General features: G+C 39.0%; 1 protein-coding gene, 1 long non-coding RNA gene and 1 pseudogene across 2 annotated transcripts; 1 reads left to right on the forward strand and 2 right to left on the reverse strand.

Moving 5' to 3' along the window:
* Positions 1–3,350: 3,350 nt before the first annotated feature.
* On the reverse strand, positions 3,351–4,809 carry LOC122024304. Its single transcript, XR_006123389.1, has 2 exons — positions 4,496–4,809; positions 3,351–3,681 (listed from the first exon to the last, which is right to left on the reverse strand). It is a non-coding gene; the product is annotated as an uncharacterized LOC122024304 (long non-coding RNA).
* Positions 4,810–13,934: 9,125 nt separating this feature from the next.
* On the forward strand, positions 13,935–14,702 carry LOC122025078 (secreted RxLR effector protein 161-like). Its single transcript, XM_042583836.1, has one exon. The coding sequence runs from the start codon at positions 13,935–13,937 to the stop codon at positions 14,700–14,702; it is 768 nt and encodes a 255-aa protein (XP_042439770.1).
* A 637-nt stretch (positions 14,703–15,339) lies between these two features.
* Positions 15,340–16,261, reverse strand: LOC122025361 (annotated as a pseudogene).
* Between the last annotated feature and the right edge of the window lie 5,146 nt (positions 16,262–21,407).

The raw sequence follows: 21,407 nt of genomic DNA on the forward strand, positions 1-21,407 counted from the left end.
TATAGAGCTGTTTTTATACAGTTTCTTTGTCTGTTCAAATTTGAAGAATGCACATTTGCGTACTTTTTAAGCAAGAACTGACAAAGAACTTTGTTGGCGTGGTGTCATTTGGGTATCGGTGTTAAATTTTCCTCCACTTTTAGGTTTTTTTTATAGCTTTTCTTTTGTTTGATATGTTCTCTAACATTTGTGATGATTATATTTTCTTTTCTTAATTAATCATGTAGTTATCCTTTATCAAGCCTTTTTGACTTAGCCTCACTTTATCTATATCTCACATTCCCCAGCAATGGAAAAACATAACAACCGCGGATAGCTATACATTCCCCAAGTTGTAGATGATCGAAAGTCAAAATCTGGGATGAAATTTGCATCACTAGAGGAGGGATTTTTGTTATATAACCACTATGCATGAGAAGTCAGATTTAGCACCAGAATAAGTAATAACAAGAAAAATAAGAGAACAAATGAAATTGTCTGGAAAATATTTGTATGCTTTAAAGAAGGTCATACATATGATCAATGGAATCAACATGCAAAAGGTGATTAGGTAAAAAAGGAAAGATCACGTGGTTAAGTTAGAACTGGTTGTCAGTCAAAAATTTCATTTACCAAGGAACAAACTAGACCTAATTGGATTGTCAGTAACTTCATGGAGAGTCATAATCATCCACTCTCAACTCCTTCAAAGGTATATTTACTACGCTCACATCGTAATATTTCGATAGTAAAGAAAGCATTGACTCAACAGTTTTCAGAGGTCGATGTGTCAACTTGTTAGCAAATGTGATTATTAGAGATAGAGTATGGAGGACCTGAGCGGGTAGGTTGCACAAAAAGAGATATTATAAGCTTTGAGAAAGAGTTAAGAGATGAACAAAACAGTATTGATGTCGAAATACTAATTGAGTTATTTTGCATATGAGAAAGAAGAATTCAGCTTTTTTCTTTGATTATGGAATTGATTTAGATAACATATTTAGTAAATGCTTTTGGACGGATCATGTATCAAGGACGACTTATAATGCATTTGGTGATGTAGTTGTATTTGATACGACATATAACACTAACAAATATGGATTGATTTTTACACCATTTGTAAGAGTTAATCATCATCATCAAACAATTATTTTTAATTACGACTTTATAAGTGATGAGAAAACTGAGTCTTTTGTTTGGCTGCTTAATAAGTTCATACAAGTCATAACTAAAGGTGCACTAAACATGATCATCACTGATCAAGATCCTATTATGACGAAAGTCATTGCCCAAGTTTTCTCTTAGACAGTGCATTGATATTGTTTATGCCACATATTGAATAAATTCCTAGAAAAATTACCACCTTTGACATTTCGTGACTTCTATCAAAGTATAAAGAATGTCATTGGAAATTGTACAACACTTGATAAATTTAAAAATTCATGGAAAGAAATATTAAGTGTGCTAACTTGGAGAAAAATGATTGGTTGTCATTGATGTACGAATTGTGACGCAAGTGGGTGCCAGCATATTTTAGTCATGCATTTTGTGCTGGAATGTCAAGTAGTCAAAGATTTGAAGGCTCACATACATTTTTCAAGAGATATATCTCAAATAAGAACTGATTGATGGATTTTATCATCCATTTTAATAGAGTCTTAAGATACCAAAAGCACAATGAGTTAGTTGTTGACCATATTGATATGAATGAGCATCACAGAATTAAGACAAACTGGCCAATGGAAATTCAAATGATTAAATTGTACACGAAAAAGAAATCGGTGGAGTTTTAAAGTGAAATGAGTAAAAGTCATAGTTATTATGTGCAACAAGTATCTATAGGAGTTGAATTAGTGGTTTGTCATATCATGAATTTTAAAGTTGTTCTTCCTCCAAACCAAGGATTCTCACGCATGACAAACAAGGAGACTACATATCCTCTAACTATAGAAAATTTGACTTTGACGGCATTACATGCGAGCATATGTTGACTTTTTTTCATATCAACCAAGTATTTCATTTGCCTGATAAGTATATACTCAAACGATGGACACGAGATGTAAATGTTGAAGCAATATATACTTTGGGGGAACAAAATTTCATCGATAATCCTGGAAGATTTTTGATGTCAAGACACTCGAGGTTATCCTATAAAGCTTCAGTATTAATTGATGATGCATCTTTGACTGATGAGGGGATAAAATTCTTAGATGAACAATTCGATTGTATCTATAGTAAAATTCAAGAGATGAACATTAGTAGGATATGTGACAATAAAAATCAAAGGAAAGAAATCTGTAGATGGGCCCCTGTTATTCTTGATCCTGCTTTAGTAAGAACAAAGGGATGTGGCAAGAGATTGAAATCATTAAAAGAGACGTCAACCTCAAAGTCTCAACTATATCATTGGTGCGGGCATCAAGGTGTGTCACGTGACAAATACAACTATCCAATTTTACAGCAATAGTATGTATCTATTAATTCTGTAATTGTATGATAATTTTATTTGTAAATCAATTAAATTTATGAAATTTTATAAATATAATGATGTGTCGGTTATCAGATCAAATATAGATGGTCAAGAGCTAACGAATCGTCTTTTGCCACTTGAAAGGGAGACATGGAGTCTATCCATAAAGCTCAAATTTAAATATTATTCCCTAATTTATCTGTATATCTATCCTGTTTCAAGCTCTAACATTATGTGTTTTCAATTTGTTTATTTTTCAGTTGGTAGAAGAAGCTTTGATATATGAAAGAATCGCTGGTAGATTTTGAGAGTACATTGTTGCCTTTTTCATTCTTTCCAAAGTGTTCTATTTTTCTTCAGTAACTTCCACATGCTATAGAAAGTTGGAAAAGTCTACTCATGCCATTAGTTTCATCTATGATTCAATTGATATCTTTATATATGTGTGATAATTTTGTATGCTATGCTGGACGTCTAGATACTACTATATGGTGGATAGAAATAGGAAAGGTTGAACTTGTTCCGATAGGTAGTGGATTTGGACTTGCATTGCTTTGCACAATATCTATCATACTATTTTGGTAATGGCAAATTGTTGGATCATGACCTTTCTCAAAGCCACTTCGTAGGTATTCCACTGATAACAATAAATTTTGTTCAAATTGTTTGATCGTTCACTTGCTCTTATTCTGTTTGAGCATTTGCGACGGCAAGACCTTGGTCATGTGTTGCACATTCATAGTTAGACAAAGCACTCATGTCACACACAACTTATGAAAAGAATGATGGCTACATGATAAACTTACAAAGTGAATGTCTTCATCTGTTTCTTATATTGTCAAGCCAACAAAACAAATTCTTGACAGTTTGTTCACCCAAATAGTGTTTTGTTAAACTAAAATGAACCTCATGAACATAATTGCTTTATTAATGATAAATGTGTTACTTTATTGAAAAAATAAATAAATTACAGCCTTAATGAAGTGACAAATCGACTTGTTAGTCAAATCCAAAACCTCCTTAACTGTTTCAGGCAACAACCAGGCCCTATTGGAGGGGCACGTCCAAATCCTACTGATGGTGCAGCAGCAATTCACTCTGGTTGAGCAAACACGTGAACAAAGGTAATCTCCCTGTAACTTGTGTTGGATCTCTTACTAGTTTCTCGATAGGAGTCGTTCTTCACACAAATATTAATTTACCATCTTTTGATACGCTATTTTGTAAGTTTCCTGCCAAAGAAAAACAACAGATCCATTTTACAAAAACAACATCCAGAATACAATTCAATGAGACATTTGGACATATGGAAGCGTAGTCATCGAGTGGTAGAAAAAGGGACGACAATTATTGAGCATAATAATTCAAGTGGCCACCGCTTAGTGTGGCTCATCATATTTTGTTCTTGAAGGTACAAATTCTAGTCATGCGTGGAAAAAATGAATGTGCTAAGTCAGTTAAAATTCCTAGTTCCTTCACAGAGACCACGTTTGATCTCAAAGTGCATGTAAACTAGTGTACATGAACCACACGTTAAAAAGTCCTATATCTAGGCAAACATCCTAGCAAAACCAGAAAACCAATACTGCTTCAAATTCTGATCTAAGTTTAAGGGTGTAAATTTCATGGTAACACTATATCGCTTGATTGAAAAATTTGTGCAGATGAGAACTCGGTCAATGCCTAAACAGGCAAATTAAGAAGCTGAAAGTTGAAAGCTCACTTCTTTGAGTTGATAGAACGGCGGCAAAACCAGAATAAATTTTTTTACCGGCACGAAATGATCCTTGACCTTACAGAACAGATCGACAAAAGAAAAGCTATAACAAAACCCAAAAGTGGGGGAAATTTAACACCAGGATCCAAATCACACCTAGCCAACAAAGTTAATCCGTATCCATGAGAAAGAACCAAAATTGAGACATGAATCGAAGTTCACAGTCAATAGAAGGAGGGGAAACGAGAATTACTGCTTGTATCTTAGAAAGAACCCAACTTTACTGCGAGAATCAAAATAGTAATTTCAAGGAAGAAAAAAGAGGTTACCAGTACATATCAGAACTTCCTCGGCGGGTGTTCCTACGATTGGGCGGCTACCGTCGATGGGAGTGGAGGAGACAGGGAACCACTTATAGAGGAGAAGGCAGGATCGGACAGCGTTGTCGTTGGCTTTGGCCGCCAAGAGAACGACCTCACTGTGAGGAAGAGCCATGGCTAGGAGAGGGAAAAGTCACGTTGAGGACGGCGGCGAGGAGAGGGAAGAGTCGCGTCGTGAAGAAAGCTAGGGGACAGCGATGGGAAGACGGAGTCGAGGAAAGAAAGAAAGTTTTATTAAACAAATAAAAAAATGTTGATGTGGACTGCCTGATGGATTGTCGCTCACAAGTCGTCCACATAATTGTGACGAAATCGCTCGTCCTCAGTATTTCCATCGTATCCGATTCAAGACCATCACGAGGATAATAAATCGTAACATCCGAATGAATATGTGATGGATATGATATAATACGGGGATAGATGATTTATTCCTCAGCTATTTCGAGAATCGACCCTGCGATCTCATTGTGACAACATCCGTCACATACCAACTAGGATGATCCACGGGGTCACAAGTCGCCCACTTAAGCGTCACGGCGAGGAAGAGTCGCGGCGAGGAGAGGGAACTTCAAGAGTCGCGGCTAGCGAGGAGAGGGAACTTCAGAGTCTCGGCAAGGATAGGCTCGTCGAGAGGGGAAAGGGAACTCAGAAGTCGGGGCGAGGTATCCGGCGAGGACAGCGTAAAAAAGTGGAGGCAAGGCTTTCTTCGAAAAGAGGGAACAGATGAAAGGAAATTTGTGCGGGAGAGGGCGTAGAAGGCAAAGGTGGTAAATTCTAACATACATGTGGCAAAAAAAGACGAAATCGCTCGCCCCAAGCGCTCCCGCCGCACCCGACCCAAGGCCATCACGAGAGAGGTAAATCACAGCATCCTGAGCGAGCATGTGGCAGGTGGGGTGAGTTGCACAGGGACCCGGGATTTACTCCCCGACTACCCTGAGTTTCGACCCCGCGACCTCATGTGGCAAGTATCCCATCACATACCAACTCGGATGACCTGTGGGATCGTAAATTCTAACATACATGCTTACCCTTATTGTTCGTTATGATGTTTAAATGGCAAGCTGGTTGATTTCTTGTAGCTGCAAAACTATAAATGATCTAGGAAAATTCTGCAAATAGGTTGATGAACAATGACTAATATGACAGTGAAGATTAACTCAACTCAGATAAGAACTCATCATGCTGAAGATTTCATCAAAAATTTCAATCTCAGCGACAATAATAAAGAAAAGAAAAACAGCATTTGTCTGAGAAGTTTCGTCGCAGGAGCACAGCGCAAGATCGCAAGCATCAGAAGACGTAGTTGTGAGTTCGAAGGGATATTGACCTATACATAATCACAGTGGGTACTCGCTCTCTCCCAAAAAATTACGAATAAATCGTATCAAGAGTAATGTGCGAGTAAAGATCACCAAATGATAGATCCCTAGGAGGGGTAGCACGGAAAAGTGCACGTAGATGGTCGTAGCCCTAAAAACGTATGGATGATGGTAGGGGGTAGCGTGATATTAGTATTAGCTATCCTAACAATATATGTAAGATCATCTACCCTGACTAAATTGTTGTACAACTTAGCACACAAATCAATGTTTACTGAATTGATACAATAAACAAGGTTTTGCAAGCTATAGTAGTTAATGACCTCTACAGTTGGAATGCAAGAGCGCAAGAAGAACTGTCTATCTAAATACCTAGTCCTGATAGGCATATAAATGGTAGACTCAAACATAATCCTAAGTTCGTCAATAGGGAACCTAGGGTCGGTACTAGCAGTGGAGGGTTCAGCACCAGATCTATAACGTTTCCTAAATTATTAAAGAAAAACCATACTAAGCATAAATTATAGAAATGAGGCATTTTAAAAACTTAGGAAGGAAGAAGAATTTACCGAGGTATCGTGAATAAGAATTTTAGAAATAACGACTTCGGTTGACTAACAGCAGCATAATAACTGAAGAAAAGAGGAAAAAATTTTAATTTTCAATCCCTCTCGAGTTAAGGCTCGGAGAGAACCTTTGCAAGAAGAAGAAGGGTGAGGTACAAGAAGAGGGGGCGCCCTTGGCACCCCTTATATAAGGCGGTCCGGGCACCCGGAATCACTTCGGGCTCTCGGGATGGTTGCCGGCGGGGCGCCCGAAGCGCCTTCCGAGCGCCCCGGAAGACTATACCAGGGGTACCCACCCCTGGTTTTTGATCCGGTTTTATTTTTTGTTTTTTGTTTTATTTTTTAAAATAATTTAAAAATAATTTTTGTGTTAAAATAATTTTTATGTAAGATTAATTTTAAAATATTTATGTTAAAAAAAATTAAGTTGAATCAATTATAGACTAATTTAAAATAAATTTAAAGTTAAAAAGATTTTTAAAATAAATTTTCAGTTAAAAAGATTTTTTATTTTTTTTAAAAAAGATTTTTTAAGAAAAAAATTAAATTTTAAATTAAAAATATTTTAAAGATAAATTTTAAGTTAAAAGGATTTTTTAAATAAATTTTAAGTTAAAATAAACTTTAAATTAAAAAATTTTTAAAATAAATTTTAAATTGAAATATTTAATTTAATTTAAATTTAGTCCTTAGTCATTTCACCCGATCTAAATTTTCAATCAGAGAATCCTATAATTTGTGAGATGAATTAGATGCAATTTCAGGGTTTGGTTTAACTTTGTGTTAGATTCAGGTTTAGCTTTGGGCTCAACAAATAGATATTTTTTGGATAAACTTCTGGATTATGATGAGTCACTTAGACATCATTAGAATAATCATGCCTTCGAGTTTTTCCAAATAGTCCTATCCACTGAACTTAATACAAAATCTTGATTTAACTGATTAGGATCCGTAAAGGGTAGCTTCAGTTAGTTCCACTAAGCCAAATGCACCAGGTCTAAGTCATATCTTCCTAGACATGCATAAACAAAGTTTTCCTAATATACTATCATCTAAAACTTCATCAGTACCGTTAGTCAAGTTAAACTATTGTCTCTTTGAACTAGTCCTAATTATCCTACCGAGTAGATTGGTTTTGGTTACCCTATCGGGTAGGTTAATTTTAGAGGTGCCAGTTATTCTGGAGTCTCCCTTGAATTATTGGTCTGTTATTTTTAAAATTTAATTATAGGTTTGTGTCTGTTACTTTTATAACTATATTTAACTTGATGATAATCCGATTTTTGATGGGTTCTAATTTTTTTTTATTTTGATTTTGTTGTCTAGGTGTGTGTTTTGGTTTTTTCTGGATTGATATTGTTTAGACTATTAAATAATTTATTAAGAAATTTATTAATTTTATCTAGATGAATATTGACCTTGTCATTATTATCATTTGAATTTTCAAATTTATTTAGATTTAAATTTAAATTTTTAAGGTTATTAATTATTTTCAAATTTTTTGAATTTTTTAAATTAATTAGATTTATTTTATCAGATAATATTCTAAAAATATTTTTATATATATTATTAAATATATTATTTTCATGTATATTTTCAGAAATATTAACATACAATCAGACTCATAGCATACCTGCGCTCTAAGCTAAGCAATCAAACATGGACACTCAAGTGCTAAAAAAACAGGAGAGAAGATGCCAAAAGAGAATGTAGAGCACACAAAAACGGAAACAAGGCAAAGGAAGAACTTGGCAAGGAGCAAATAATAAAGGGTATCCTAAGAAATGGATTGTTATCTTTATAATATAGGCCAAACCTTTGCAACTGCACTTTTGAGGCATGGAATTCAGTTTACATCTGAGCATACACGAAAAGGAGATTTATCATGTCATGGTAATAACCAGATTAAAATCATAGGCTATTCTGTTTTACTTCCAAATAGAATTGTAAATAAGTCTTGCCGAGTTTAAAATGAATCAAACTTTTAAAATAAGTATTCAAGTTTGATTTGATTTATTTTTTATGAGTTTGAATTTGTTTGAAGCTTGGCTGAGCTTGATTCGTTTATATGTTATCAAGCTCTCAATTCAAGCTTGACTTGAGCTTAGTTCAAGCTTGATTCATTTATATATTATCAAACTCTCAATTTAAACTTGTTTGATTTTTTGAAACTTTTAGTTGTTTAATTAGTTATTAAACTTGATAATTTAAATTTATATTTATATTTTTTTTATTTTATTATTTATTTAACATATTAAAAAGAATTTATTAATGAATATAGTTCATGAACATTAATTATGAATGTTGTTCATGAATATTGTTCACGAACGTTAACAAACTAAACACATGTGTTCAAATTTATTTATTTAACTTAACGAATTGTTCAAACCTATTTATTTAATTAATATATTAAATAAATATAAATAAATTCTTACTAAATTCAACATCAAACTTGTTCACATTCATTTAAAGCCCTACTTCCAAACAAGCATTTCCATGAGGCAATCTCAAACCACGCGATGCTTATCTGGGAGATATACATCATTAAGAATCTTAATGGCAAATCAAGTTAAAGCACACAGCCACTTGGAAATGGTGTTCTTCAATTCGTAGAACTCACCGCTGATGCTATCATATACAATAATAAATCCTTGCCGGAAGAGAAATCATTATTTGGTTTCTCTATTTTTTTTTAAATTCCTACTAGCACTGATATCGATATAAGGTCATAATTGTTGAGAAAAACACTAGAATCAGAACTCAAACATGGTTGATCCAAATAATAATTGGCATGCCAACTTCATCTGCAAATGTATAAATATGATGTTAGTCTAATTATGTTACTCTTGGTAGGATGTAATCTATCTTGTAATGTAATTAAGATTATATTATAAGATTGATTATTTTGTTTGATTAATTTTAAATTTGTAATGTAATGTAATCTGGATTAAAAAGATAATGAAGTTTTTATAATATGAATTATAAAGCAAATACTATGTAATCTGATTACATTACGAGATCATCGTTTAACCAAAATTTAAATGTTGAATATACTCCTAGTCCACCGCGATCGTCGCCCACCGCCGTTGGCCGCCGACGACCGGCGATTGTCGGTGGTGGCAGCCAGTGGAGGAGGCCAACGACGGTGGTCGCTGGTTTGCTGCAAGCTCCGGCAAAGGTACGACAACCGTTGGTAGAGATCGCAAGATATTTTTATCATTTTATAATAATATGAATTACATTTCTTATAAAAAATAATGGACACCGAACAAAAAAAATATAAACACCTTTGTAATAAAAAATTACATATATTATTTTACCAAATGTAATAATGTAATCAAGATTACATTAGATTATATTACAAATTTGATTACATTACAAGTTAAACGTAACCTAATTTACTTACTATTTGATAGATGCTTCATAACAGGCAGAAACACAAAAACTCACATGCTTGCCTGATTGACACAACTAAGCAAAACACATGGCATACAAAGAAACTTCAGTTTTTATCAAGAATGTTTACCGCGTATCATTTAGCATAAGAGGGACAAGGAATCTTCAAGCACAATACAACCAAAAACAAGAGCATTGTTCAGTTCAACCGAATGTCTTTTACAGCATAGGAAAGAGAATAACGAGATTCATCTACAATTCTCCATCCGAGCATACAAAAAATGTAGATGAAACTGTGAGAATTTAATCCTCGACATAATTAAGTTAGCCATGTTAATCTCTCCTATCTTAGCCTTTCCTATGGGATAAACATTGAATTAGTCTTCCTATTTTAATTCCTATTTTAATGGGATAAGTAGTGGAATAAGTCATGTTTTGTGATGTATTTAAAGAGGCCCTCGAAGCTGTAATTGGTATTCCATAACAGTAAAGATTTTCTTACGTTTTTTTTCACTGTGCGTTTTTGAGTGCTGTGTGTTTCTTTTGAGAACAGAAGTGAGGCAACCTCTTCTTTCGTTGTTTTACTTTTGTTCGCTGCATCCTGCTGCTACTCACCGATTCTGAGCCAACATTTGGTATTAGAGCGAGGTTGGTAGTATAAGACATCCAAGAATCTACGATTCCATAAAATGTCGAGCATCCCAGTAAAGGAGAACGGCGGAGTGTCATTTCCCTATCCGATGCTAAGTCCTCGCAATTATACTGTGTGGGCAATAAAGACAGAGGCAATCCTTGATGCCCAGGGAGTCTGGGAGGCGGTGGAGCCAGCGGAAGGAGCCCAGGTGGATGCAAAGAAGGACAAAAAGGCAAGTGCATACATCCTGCAGTGTGTCCCCGAAGACATCCTTCTCCAGATCGCAACAAAGAAGACGGCGAAGGAAGTCTGGGACAACCTCAAGACGAGGTATCTTGGTAGTGATCGGGTGAAGAAGGCACGTGTACAAACATTGAAGAGCGAGTTTGACGCTCTCCGAATGAAAGAAACCGAAACGATTGATGAGTTTGCTGGTAAACTCAGCGCCCTAAGCAGCAAGTTCTCCACCCTTGGTGCCACGCTTGAAGATTCCTCGTTGGTAAAAAAAATTGCTCGATTCTGTCCCTGATAAATTCTTTCCTATTGTTGCTGGTATTGAGCAATTCTACGACCTTGAGTCTATACCATTTGAGGAGGCTATAGGACGACTGAAGGCGTACGAAGAACGAACGCTACGACTATGCAGCAACACCAACGGCACTGAAGGTGAGCTCCTATTAACTCATGCCGAATGACAAATGCGACAGAAGGGGAGCAATGTGGACACTTCGTCAGGAGGAAAGGGGTGTGGGTCCAGCAGCCCTAGTCGTGGCAAATGGCGTGGACGTGAGCGAGGGCGCGGTCGTGGCCGTGGTACGCAACGCCAAGACAGTGCAGGACGGACTAGCGGCAACAACAGTGGCACTCGAGACAAGAGACATATAAAATGTTTCAATTGTGAGAAAATGGGGCATTATGCGTCCGAATGCTACAACAAGCGGCGTGATGATGAGGCTCACCTCACTTGTGCCACCGATGAAGAGTCGGCACTAATGATGGCCGTGTCCCACGAGGAGTCTGACGCTAGGCGTGAGCGGCAGGATACCATTCTACTCAGTGAAGAGAGGTTGCTGCCGGAGATGTACCGAGGCGTTAAGAAAGAAGATAAGGACGTCTGGTACCTTGACAATGGTGCCAGCAACCACATGACTGGCCATCGTGAGAAATTTCAAAAGCTGGATGAAACCATCACCGGGAGGGTGAGGTTTGGCAATGGATCAACCATTGAGATCATGGGCAAGGGAACGGTGGTGTTCGAATGCAAGAACGGCGATCAGAAGGCTCTCCACGAGGTATACTACATTCCGAGACTTTGTAGTAATATCATAAGTCTTGGTCAATTGACAGAAACTGGGAACGAGGTGCACATGGAAGGAGATGCCATGAAGATAATTGATAGAAGCGGGAAGCTCTTGATGCTGGTAAAGCGAACGCAAAATCGCTTGTACAAGATAACCTTAAAGACATTCAAGCAAATCTGTCTCCTAGCAAGCCTAGAAGATCCGACCTGGTTATGGCATGCAAGGCTTGGACATGTCAATTTCCATGACTTGAAGCTGTTGGGGGAGAAGAAGTTAGCGGTTGATGTGCCACTATTGCCTCAGCCGAACAAGCTTTGCGAGATATGTGTGGTCGCTAAACATGGAAGGTCGCCATTCCCGCACCAAGCTAACTTTAGAGCGACGAAGCCGTTGGAACTTCTCCATGCTGATATTTGCGGGCCAATTTCACCAAGTACACTGGCTGGTAACAAATATTTCCTGTTGATTGTTGATGATTGTACAAGATGGATGTGGGTATTTGTATTGGTAGCAAAGAATGATGCATTCCAAGCATTCAAGAAATTCAAGTCCGTGACGGAGAACACGACTGAGTACAAGATCAAAACACTCCGGACAGACCATGGTGGTGAATTTCTATCCACAGAGTTCACTCAATTCTGTGAAAATGAAGGAATCGAGCGGCACCTTACGGCTCCCTACACACCCCAACAGAATGGCGTTGTGGAGCGTCGTAACCGCACTGTGATGGTCATGGCAAGATCTCTCCTCAAGGGTACACATATGCCGGCAAAGTTCTGGGGAGAGGCAGTTAGGCATGCTGTCTATCTGCTAAATCGTCTCCCAACTAAGGCACTAGGAGACCGTACCCCATTTGAAGCCTGGATGGGGAGAAAGCCACATCTCGCCCACTTGAGAGTGTTCGGTTGTGTTGCATACGTGAAAAATGCAACCCCTCACTTGAAGAAACTTGACGACAGGAGTTCACCTATGGTATACTTGGGTGTCGAGGAAGGCTGCAAAGCTCATCGTCTATTTGATCCAAGGCATGGCAAGCTACAAGTAAGTAGAGATGTAGTATTTCAAGAAAATAGTGAATGGACATGGACTGCAGGTGCTAACCATGAAGAAAACTTACCGGAGTTTATGGTGGAGGATGTACTCGACACCGACGAGGTGATTGTTGTAGTAGACATTGAGGCAGGAACAGAAGACGTCACAACATCGCCAGCAGCGTCAAGTCCATCTACACCATCATCGAACACCCATACAGCTTCCTCGCCTTCGATAACAAACTCACCTGAGTCTTATGAAGGACCGGTCCGTTTTAGATCCATTGCTGATATCTATGCCAACACTGAGGAAGTGGTTGGTATTGATGAAGAAGAGGACGAGGTGATGTTGATATCTGAAGAGCCGACATGTTATCAAGAAGCTGCAACCGAGGCTTGTTGGTACGAAGCAATGAAGGAAGAACTGGAAACTATTGAGATGAACAAGACCTGGACCCTAACTGAGCTCCTATTAGGCCACAAACCTATTGGCCTAAAGTGGGTATACAAACTGAAGAAAGATTCAGCTGGGAAAGTTGTTAAGCATAAAGCAAGATTAGTTGCTAAAGGCTATGTACAAAGACAAGGCATCGACTTTGAAGAGGTATTTGCACCGGTCGCTAGACTTGATACTGTTCGAGTCATTCTTGCACTTGCAGGGAATCGAAGCTGGGAGGTACACCATCTAGATGTGAAGTCAGCATTCCTTAACGGAGAGTTAGAAGAAGAAATATACGTCTCTCAACCGGAAGGGTTTGAGGTACAAAATCAGAAACATAAGGTGTACAGGTTATTCAAGGCCCTCTATGGACTGCGGCAGACTCCACGAGCTTGGAACATGCGGCTGAACAGGAGTCTGGTAGAGCTCGGCTTCAAAAAATGTATTCAAGAATACGCAATATATACAAGAGGTGAAGGAGAACCAAGTATACTTGTTGGAGTGTATATCGACGATCTCATCGTGACAGGAAGTAGCACAGGAAGAATCAACAAGTTCAAGCAACAAATGATGACAGAATTTGAGATGAGTGATTTGGGTCTTCTCTCCTACTACTTAGGGATTGAAGTGGAACAACAGAAGAGCCGAATTTTACTTAGATAATCAACTTATGCTAAGAAAATTCCGTCTCAATTCAAGATGGCAGATTGTAATGCCACAAAACATCCGATGGAACCCAAGACACAACTGCATAAAGACTTGGAAGGGACTCCAGTTGATGCCACAGAGTACAGACGCGTCATTGGTTGCCTGAGATATTTGCTACACACACGACCAGACTTGTCATATCCTGTCGGGATGGCAAGCAGATACATGGAAAGACCTACAATCATGCATCACAAAGTGGTCAAACAAATTCTCAGGTATTTGAAAGGTACAATCTATTTTGGACTTACTTACATAAAGGGACCCCCGGAAATTAGTATATTCGGCTACTCGGACAGTGATTTAGCCGGTGATCTCGATGGGAGGAAAAGCACAAGTGGAATGACTTTCTATTTTAATGAAAGCTTAGTGTCCTGGAATTCACAGAAGCAGAAGACAGTGGCACTTTCATCTTGTGAGGCAGAATTCATCGCAGCCACAACTGCGGCCTGTCATGCTTTGTGGTTGAGGAGTCTTACTAGCGAATTAACCGGTGAAAAGCCAAAGCCGGTAACTTTGTTTGTTGACAACAAATCTGCTATAGCACTCATGAAGAATCCGGTATTCCGTGGTCGAAGCAAGCATATAGACACAAGGTTTCACTTTATCAGAGAATGTGTTGAGAAGGGACAAATTGTGGTTGAGTTCGTTAATACCGGAGAACAGCGAGCGGATGTTTTAACTAAAGCATTGCCAGGAGTGAAGTTAGCTACTATGCGACAACTACTCGGCATCCGAGACTTAGAGTCATGTCAGGATTAGGAGAGGTAATGTGAGAATTTAATCCTCGACATAATTAAGTTAGCCGCGTTAATCTCTCCTATCTTAGCCTTTCCTATGGGATAAACATTGAATTAATCTTCCTATTTTAATTCCTATTTTAATGGGATAAGTAGTGGTTTAAGTCTTGTTTTGTGGTGTATTTAAAGAGGCCCTCGAAGCTGTAATTGGTATTTCATAACAGTAAAGATTTTCTTACGTTTTTTTCACTGTGCGTTTTTGAGTGCTGTGTGTTTCTTTTGAGAACAGAAGTGAGGCAACCTCTTCTTTCGTTGTTTTATTTTTGTTCGCTGCATCCTGCTGCTACTCACCGATTCTGAGCCAACAGAAACTGCCTTGCATATATGTACACGAAAAACACTCTTAAAGCTCTTATGATTCATAGGCTGCATTATTAATCCATTAAACACAGTTTAAAATAAAGCAAACATTTTTACTAAACATGCGTAGACTTTTCTTGATCACAGAGTTATAGAGAGAGATCACACTATAAGATAAATCATACTAGGAATTAAGTGCAAATGCAAGTAGCTAGGTAAGCAATTTGAAGAAACTAATTCAGTGAAGAAACGACCCAACTGCGAAGTCATAGTAAAGACGCGATTTTGAAGCTTGTCTTTTACTCCAACCGATACGCAAATCTCTCGACTTTGGGGTCGCTGAGGTTGATGCCCGCCATGGGCTCACCAAGGCCGCAGATCACTTCCGCGAGGATCTCTGGGTCGGTGTAATGGGTGACCGCTTGCACGATAGCCCTAGCCGTTCGCGCGGGATCAGCGCTGTTGAAGATGCCAGAACCAACGAAGACGCCATCACAACCAAGCTGCATCATGAGGGCAGCATCAGCAGGGGTGGTCACCCCACCTGCCGCGAAGAGGGCGACAGGGAGCCTCCCTTGCTGCTTGGTCTGCATAACAAGGTCGAAAGGGGCGGCGATGCGCTTGGCGAAGGCGAACACCTCATCATCGTCCATACTGCGCAGAGCGCGGATGCCGCCCATAACGGAACGAACGTGGCGGACGTCCTCGATGAAGTTACCAGTGCCGACCTCGCCCATGGTGCGGATCATGGAGGCGCCCTCACAGATGCGGCGGAGGGCCTCCCCGAGGTCGCGACAACCGCAAACAAAGGGCAGAAGGAAATTGTGCTTGTTGATGTGGTTCTGGTCATCGGCCGGGGTGAGCACTTCGCTCTCATCCACGTAGTCAACGCCGATGGCCTCCAGGATCTGCGCCTCCACGAAGTGGCCGGTCCGAGCCTTTGCCATGACAGGGATGGTGACGGAGCGCCTGATCTCCTTGATGAGAGCTGGATCGGACATGCGGGCGACGCCGCCCTGGGAGCGGATATCTGCTAGGACGCGCTCCAGCACCACGACGGCGGAGGCTCCAGCCTCTTCGGCGATACGAGCCTGCTCGTGGGGTGATGACGCCGCCGCGCAGCAACTGGACGAACCCCACCTTGACGGAGAAGGTTGAGGATTTCTTCGCCTCCAGGGCGGCTCCGTTGCTGTAGACTGTGACTACGCCAGCGTCCGACATGTTGTTCGAAATGCTCGAGTGACAACTAGAAGAGGAATTGGAATTTGGAGCGACGAGGCGAACCTTTCGTGCTCCTGATCGTAATAGCAAATGAATATTTAAATATTCTTCGTATCTCCTTCATAAATTAATTTTCATATTTCTCCTCCACAATATCCTCCATACTATTTTTTTCCAATAAAGATATTTGTGATTAAGGATAGTTTTTTTAAAATATCCTCTGCATCCAATATTTTCTCTAAAATATTTATGATGAATCAATTAAATATTTTATTCCTTAAATATCATACATGATATAATATTTCATTTTTAAATATTCTAAATTCCAAGTTTGATGATTTTAAATCTCCTCTATAATATTTCTTTCAATAAAATATATATTTAAAATTAAAGATATTTTAAAAAAAATGTTCCTTCTAAATATTCCCTATTAAGGCCCTAACGCAACATGGAGTGGGAGCACTGGTAATTTGAGGCGGCTGGTTCGTTGGGCGACTTGCTGGTCCTAATTTGACCACTTCGTCCTTTTTTTGTAATTTTTATATCTCAATTTTAATTTTGAAAGAACAAGGTGATGAAATTAATTATTTGTGTTTGACTCTTTGTTTTATTTTACGGAGATTGAATTCAAAATTGCATGTGGATTGGAAGCTAACGATTTTTATTTATTTTTCTATGATTCTGTTTTTTTCTATATTTACAAGGATTGAATTTGAAGTAAAAATATTAAGTTTCGTTTTCAATCTAAATTTAATTTTGAATAATAAACTTAGAGTAAAAATATTAAGTTTCGTTTCTAATCCAAGTTTAACTTCTGATGTGCACATGGATTGCTAGGAAACGTTATGTGCTTGTACAAATTTTTGTACATGGGAAACAGAACGGTATTCCGAGTAGCACCCAACAAGATAAACTTGTAGTGCGTGTAATCTTATAGGTTCTCAGTTATGTTGGGCGTCGACAATTAACTTTTAGTTATGGAACAATCATGAGTGACACGTGTACACCATGATCCTCAATTAACCAGAAAATCATAGGTTAATCTCGGAACCACTTTCAAACCCTTCAACGGCTACAGTAAGTCGTGTCTCATTCCTTTCACTTGTCTTATACCCACTTAGTTCAGAACATGGTCTACGTGTCAGTACCCACGAGATTGACTATGTAACACCTAGCCTAAGTAATACTTCCTTGTTCTGTAGATTCAAATTACTCTGACATATGTCTAAGAGTCTCGTACTCTTAACATGTGATGTTTTGACCAAAGACTTTGAGTAATAATCCTAACGATTGACCATAGGATATATGTCTCATCGCAAAGAGCGGTGAATCCTCTGTGGGCTATCCAAATACTTTCGGGCACTTCGACTCATACTCAATCATCCCGGGTCCACATCTCAAAGGAGATGCTTGCTTAAGATGTCAAAGTATAAGCTTCTATGACCAAAGTGACTTATATTCCTTAAGTTGAAGGAAACTTACACTCGAGCTACGATAAGAGCTTCATTGACATATTATATATGAAGAGAACCATATGAAGTTTTACAGCAGGTCATTCAAATGAACTAGTTACCATAACTAACATCCACGTTTAACTCTCGACATCCCAATGTCTCCATCCAGTGAGAAAGCAGCTGCTTGGTTAAACCAAGGAGTATAACCCATACTAGTATATCAGTGTTCAAACTCATCAATTCATCAACTAGGAAAAATTCCAATACATTCATAATTACACATGTCGAGATGCTCACAAGTTGTGATCCAATCACAAGTTCTCTCATGTTATGAATCATATCACGGATATTCAGTACATGAGTTTAAGATCCAATCATACACATAAAGAATGTGCACCCAAATAGTGAATCTATATTTATCAAATAAATAGTAAAAACCATAAGGCGAGATTACCTTAGGACATCTCTCAAAATCTAACAGGCTGGGGTGAAGTCATTGATCGAGGAGGTGAAGCCGGGTGGGATCATTTGCGTCGGTGAATCAATGGCTCACCAGAGGGCGTGGACTTGGAGGTTCGAGCAGCCGACTCGGAAGGCACCGCAATTAACGCCATCTGGAGATGTGCAACCGGCTCGATATAGCCCGAGTAGAGGGGGTTTGGACAGCTCAATCTGCCAGTCGATTAGAAATGAAGGTTGACCAGGGAGACGTACGAAAAGGTAGTGTTATTTCCAGTGCTTGATAGAAGAGGGAATTTTATCAAAATAAACGGCGTCAACCCAAGCTTGGAAAAGGAAGGTGCCCGACTTGAAATGCTTGGAGCAATAAAAATAGTGGAAAATGCGGTGTAGAAGTGGGATTCTGTACATGCATAAGAGGACGACAATACCGCACAACAACCTAAACTAGTTAGAAACTAATTGTTGCAACGGAATGTTGAAATATCTACAAACATCAAAGAAAAAAGGGTGGATGGGGAAGCGCAAACCGTCTTGGGCGTATGGGGATGGGCGTAGACTGAGGCTCTGTTTGTTATGCATGATAGGATAGGATTGGGTTGATTAGGATAGGATTAAAGGTAGGATAAATAATCCCTCTTGAGGCCAAGGTATTATGAATCCTACCCCTAATCATCCATAATCCTACCTCTAATCAACTCTACCAAATACTTGATTAAAAACTTTTTAAAAATATAATCCTATCCTATCATGCATATCAAACGGAGCTTGAGGGTATAGCTATCTAGTGATCGCTGAGAAAATGAAAAGTCATCTCCATTTGTTCAACCTCATCACCATTGAAGTCAGATTCGGTGGAGGTGTACCAAAGGCTAGGAACGACCGGAGGAGGGTGAGGGGGATTCAGCCATAAATCAAGAAAAGAAATCTCAAGATTAGAAGAAAGATAGAAGAAAAAAGCTTACTGCTAGAAAGATCACCGGTGAAGGTTGCAGACAGAGATGCAAAGAAGAGGAGGATGAGCGCGAGGAAGGCGATGAGCAGCAAGAAAATCGAAGGTTTAAAAACCCTACAGTTGAACACTTGGAACCGTCGGATTCAAGGTTTCGGAAAGTGAGCGTCAATCTTAGCCATAGAATTCAAAAAGATGCACGTCACATTGGAATCCTAATAGAGGTATGTCATCTCACACATGAGGTGCATGATTAAGAGGCTTGACCGACATGCTTTGCATTAATGGCAGGAATATGAGTGATTTCCAAGAAATTTGGTGACATCAGCGACAATTAAAAGACACTCAGCGATAATGAGTATTCGAAGAGGAAAGCCAAAGATGAAAATTTTCCAAGTATCGATCGGGCGGATTTCGAGTGGCCATCCCACTCGAAAACGTTCTGGCCGATCGGACAAGACATCACTCACGGTCGAGCGACGATTATAAACTCCGGTACAACAAATATAATAGCCGAGCAACAACTCCTGCGACCAATTATCCAATCAGTCGAACTTGCAACCTTTTTCGACTAGACTTGAGGGGAAGACTTGTGATATAGACTATAGTGATGAATAAGGACCAACTGATGTGGCGGTCAAAGTTAATGCTGGGTTAGAGGTAGTTTGGTCAAGGGCCCCAAGCCACAAAGCAAAGGAATGTGCCGAGCGGATCGGTCGTCCGACGAGTCTTGCCCGATCGGGTATGACCACCCTGGCGGCCAACCTTCAGAAGCCCAGGACCAAGTTTAGGAGCCAACCTTACCCGCCATCCTCATCCACCAAACGACAGGGGCGGTTGGGCATAAGGTACCCCTTCGACGACAAGAGGGATTAGATGCGGACATCCCAGCAGATCTATGCAGTATGACTGAGACGAGGTGTCCTGGTCGTTCGTCCACTTGGTCGACTTGTAATGGGACTGATTCGCGTCTCTCCTCGTACTCTTTTGGAAGCTTGTACCACTGACAACGAAACATGTTCAGTAGACAAATCGTCCTTTAGAAGCTTATAATCTATCACGTTAGGGATATGCACGCTCACTTGGGGAAAGGTATCAAGGACATATTTTGACTTGTCTTTTCCTAGTATGCTTTGAAAATATGTCTGCTTTGAGACACGTGCATAGAATCTACAGTGACACTATGTAAAGGGAGATTCCCATCTACAAGAGAGGTATGCGCAACTTCTCTATTTCACACACTCTCGCTACAATTTTCCACTGCTCTTCACTTAATCGGAAATTAACTTGAGTGTCGGAGGACAACGCCGGAAACCCCTTCCCGTCTCGGTACCGACATTCTTTATGGTTTCAGGACGACATGAGGAGTGTGCTAAGTCTTTAGCAAGTCAGCAACAATGCCATATATCTAGCTCATCATTTTCTCAAATTTTAGACCAGATCAATAATCAATCTGATTATTTAATTGAACACCACTTAATAACTTTAACTATTAACTATTCTCTTTTATAGAAAATTATGATAAATTATTTAATAATTTTTCAGCTTTATGTCATGCATAAAATTTTTATTTTCACGTAGGAATAGATACTAGCATAAAAAAGAAAAAGAAAAAATCATAATAATAACGGTTTAATTATCTTCTCAATAGTTTAGCGTGTTCTATCCCGATTTAGCATTTTGCAACTCTTTATCTAGTTTGGTAATTTGCATATCGATGAAATATTCCTTGCGATCACCACATTGGAGTATTGGACAATTGTTGTGATAATTCGAATGCTTTGTAGCATCTTGCCAAGTCTGGTATTGTAATGTAGCTGTGATTGAAATTGTAACTTAGTTTGCAATTCGTATTTCTAGAACAATTGTAGAAAGTGTTACATTGCGTATGCTTATTATCAGATTGCAGCAAAAACCCTTGAGACGATCTGACTTAGCTTAATTAATCAGAATTCCAACTTTTTTTTTTTCAATATTCTGGTCTATGAAAAATCACGGTCAATAAATTTGTTTCCTATTCAATAAAAAAAATTACGTAATACTTTTACCAGCCGTACTCAAAATTTCATACCCATGTGCGGGGCCTATCCGTCTGTCTTTCGCAGTTGATTGGTAACAAATAACTGGAAGTATACCTGTTTGCTGTTTATTGTAGATATTGAAGCTACGTAGATGTTGAAGTGACCCGAGGACGAACAGTGCATTTTCAGCATCTGCAGCAGTCCTCCGGACTTAGGAGCTGCGTCGTTGCCGGAGAGGCGCTCTCTTTCTTGGGACTCCG

The sequence above is a fragment of the Zingiber officinale genome, chromosome 9B, assembly GCF_018446385.1.
Source record: "Zingiber officinale cultivar Zhangliang chromosome 9B, Zo_v1.1, whole genome shotgun sequence".
In the NCBI taxonomy this organism is placed as follows: Eukaryota; Viridiplantae; Streptophyta; class Magnoliopsida; order Zingiberales; family Zingiberaceae; genus Zingiber; species Zingiber officinale.

What these genes read in the sequence shown, in the direction of transcription:
- LOC122025078 (XM_042583836.1), top strand. Translation starts at nt 13,935, where the DNA reads ATGGCAGATTGTAATGCCACAAAACATCCGATGGAACCCAAGACACAA.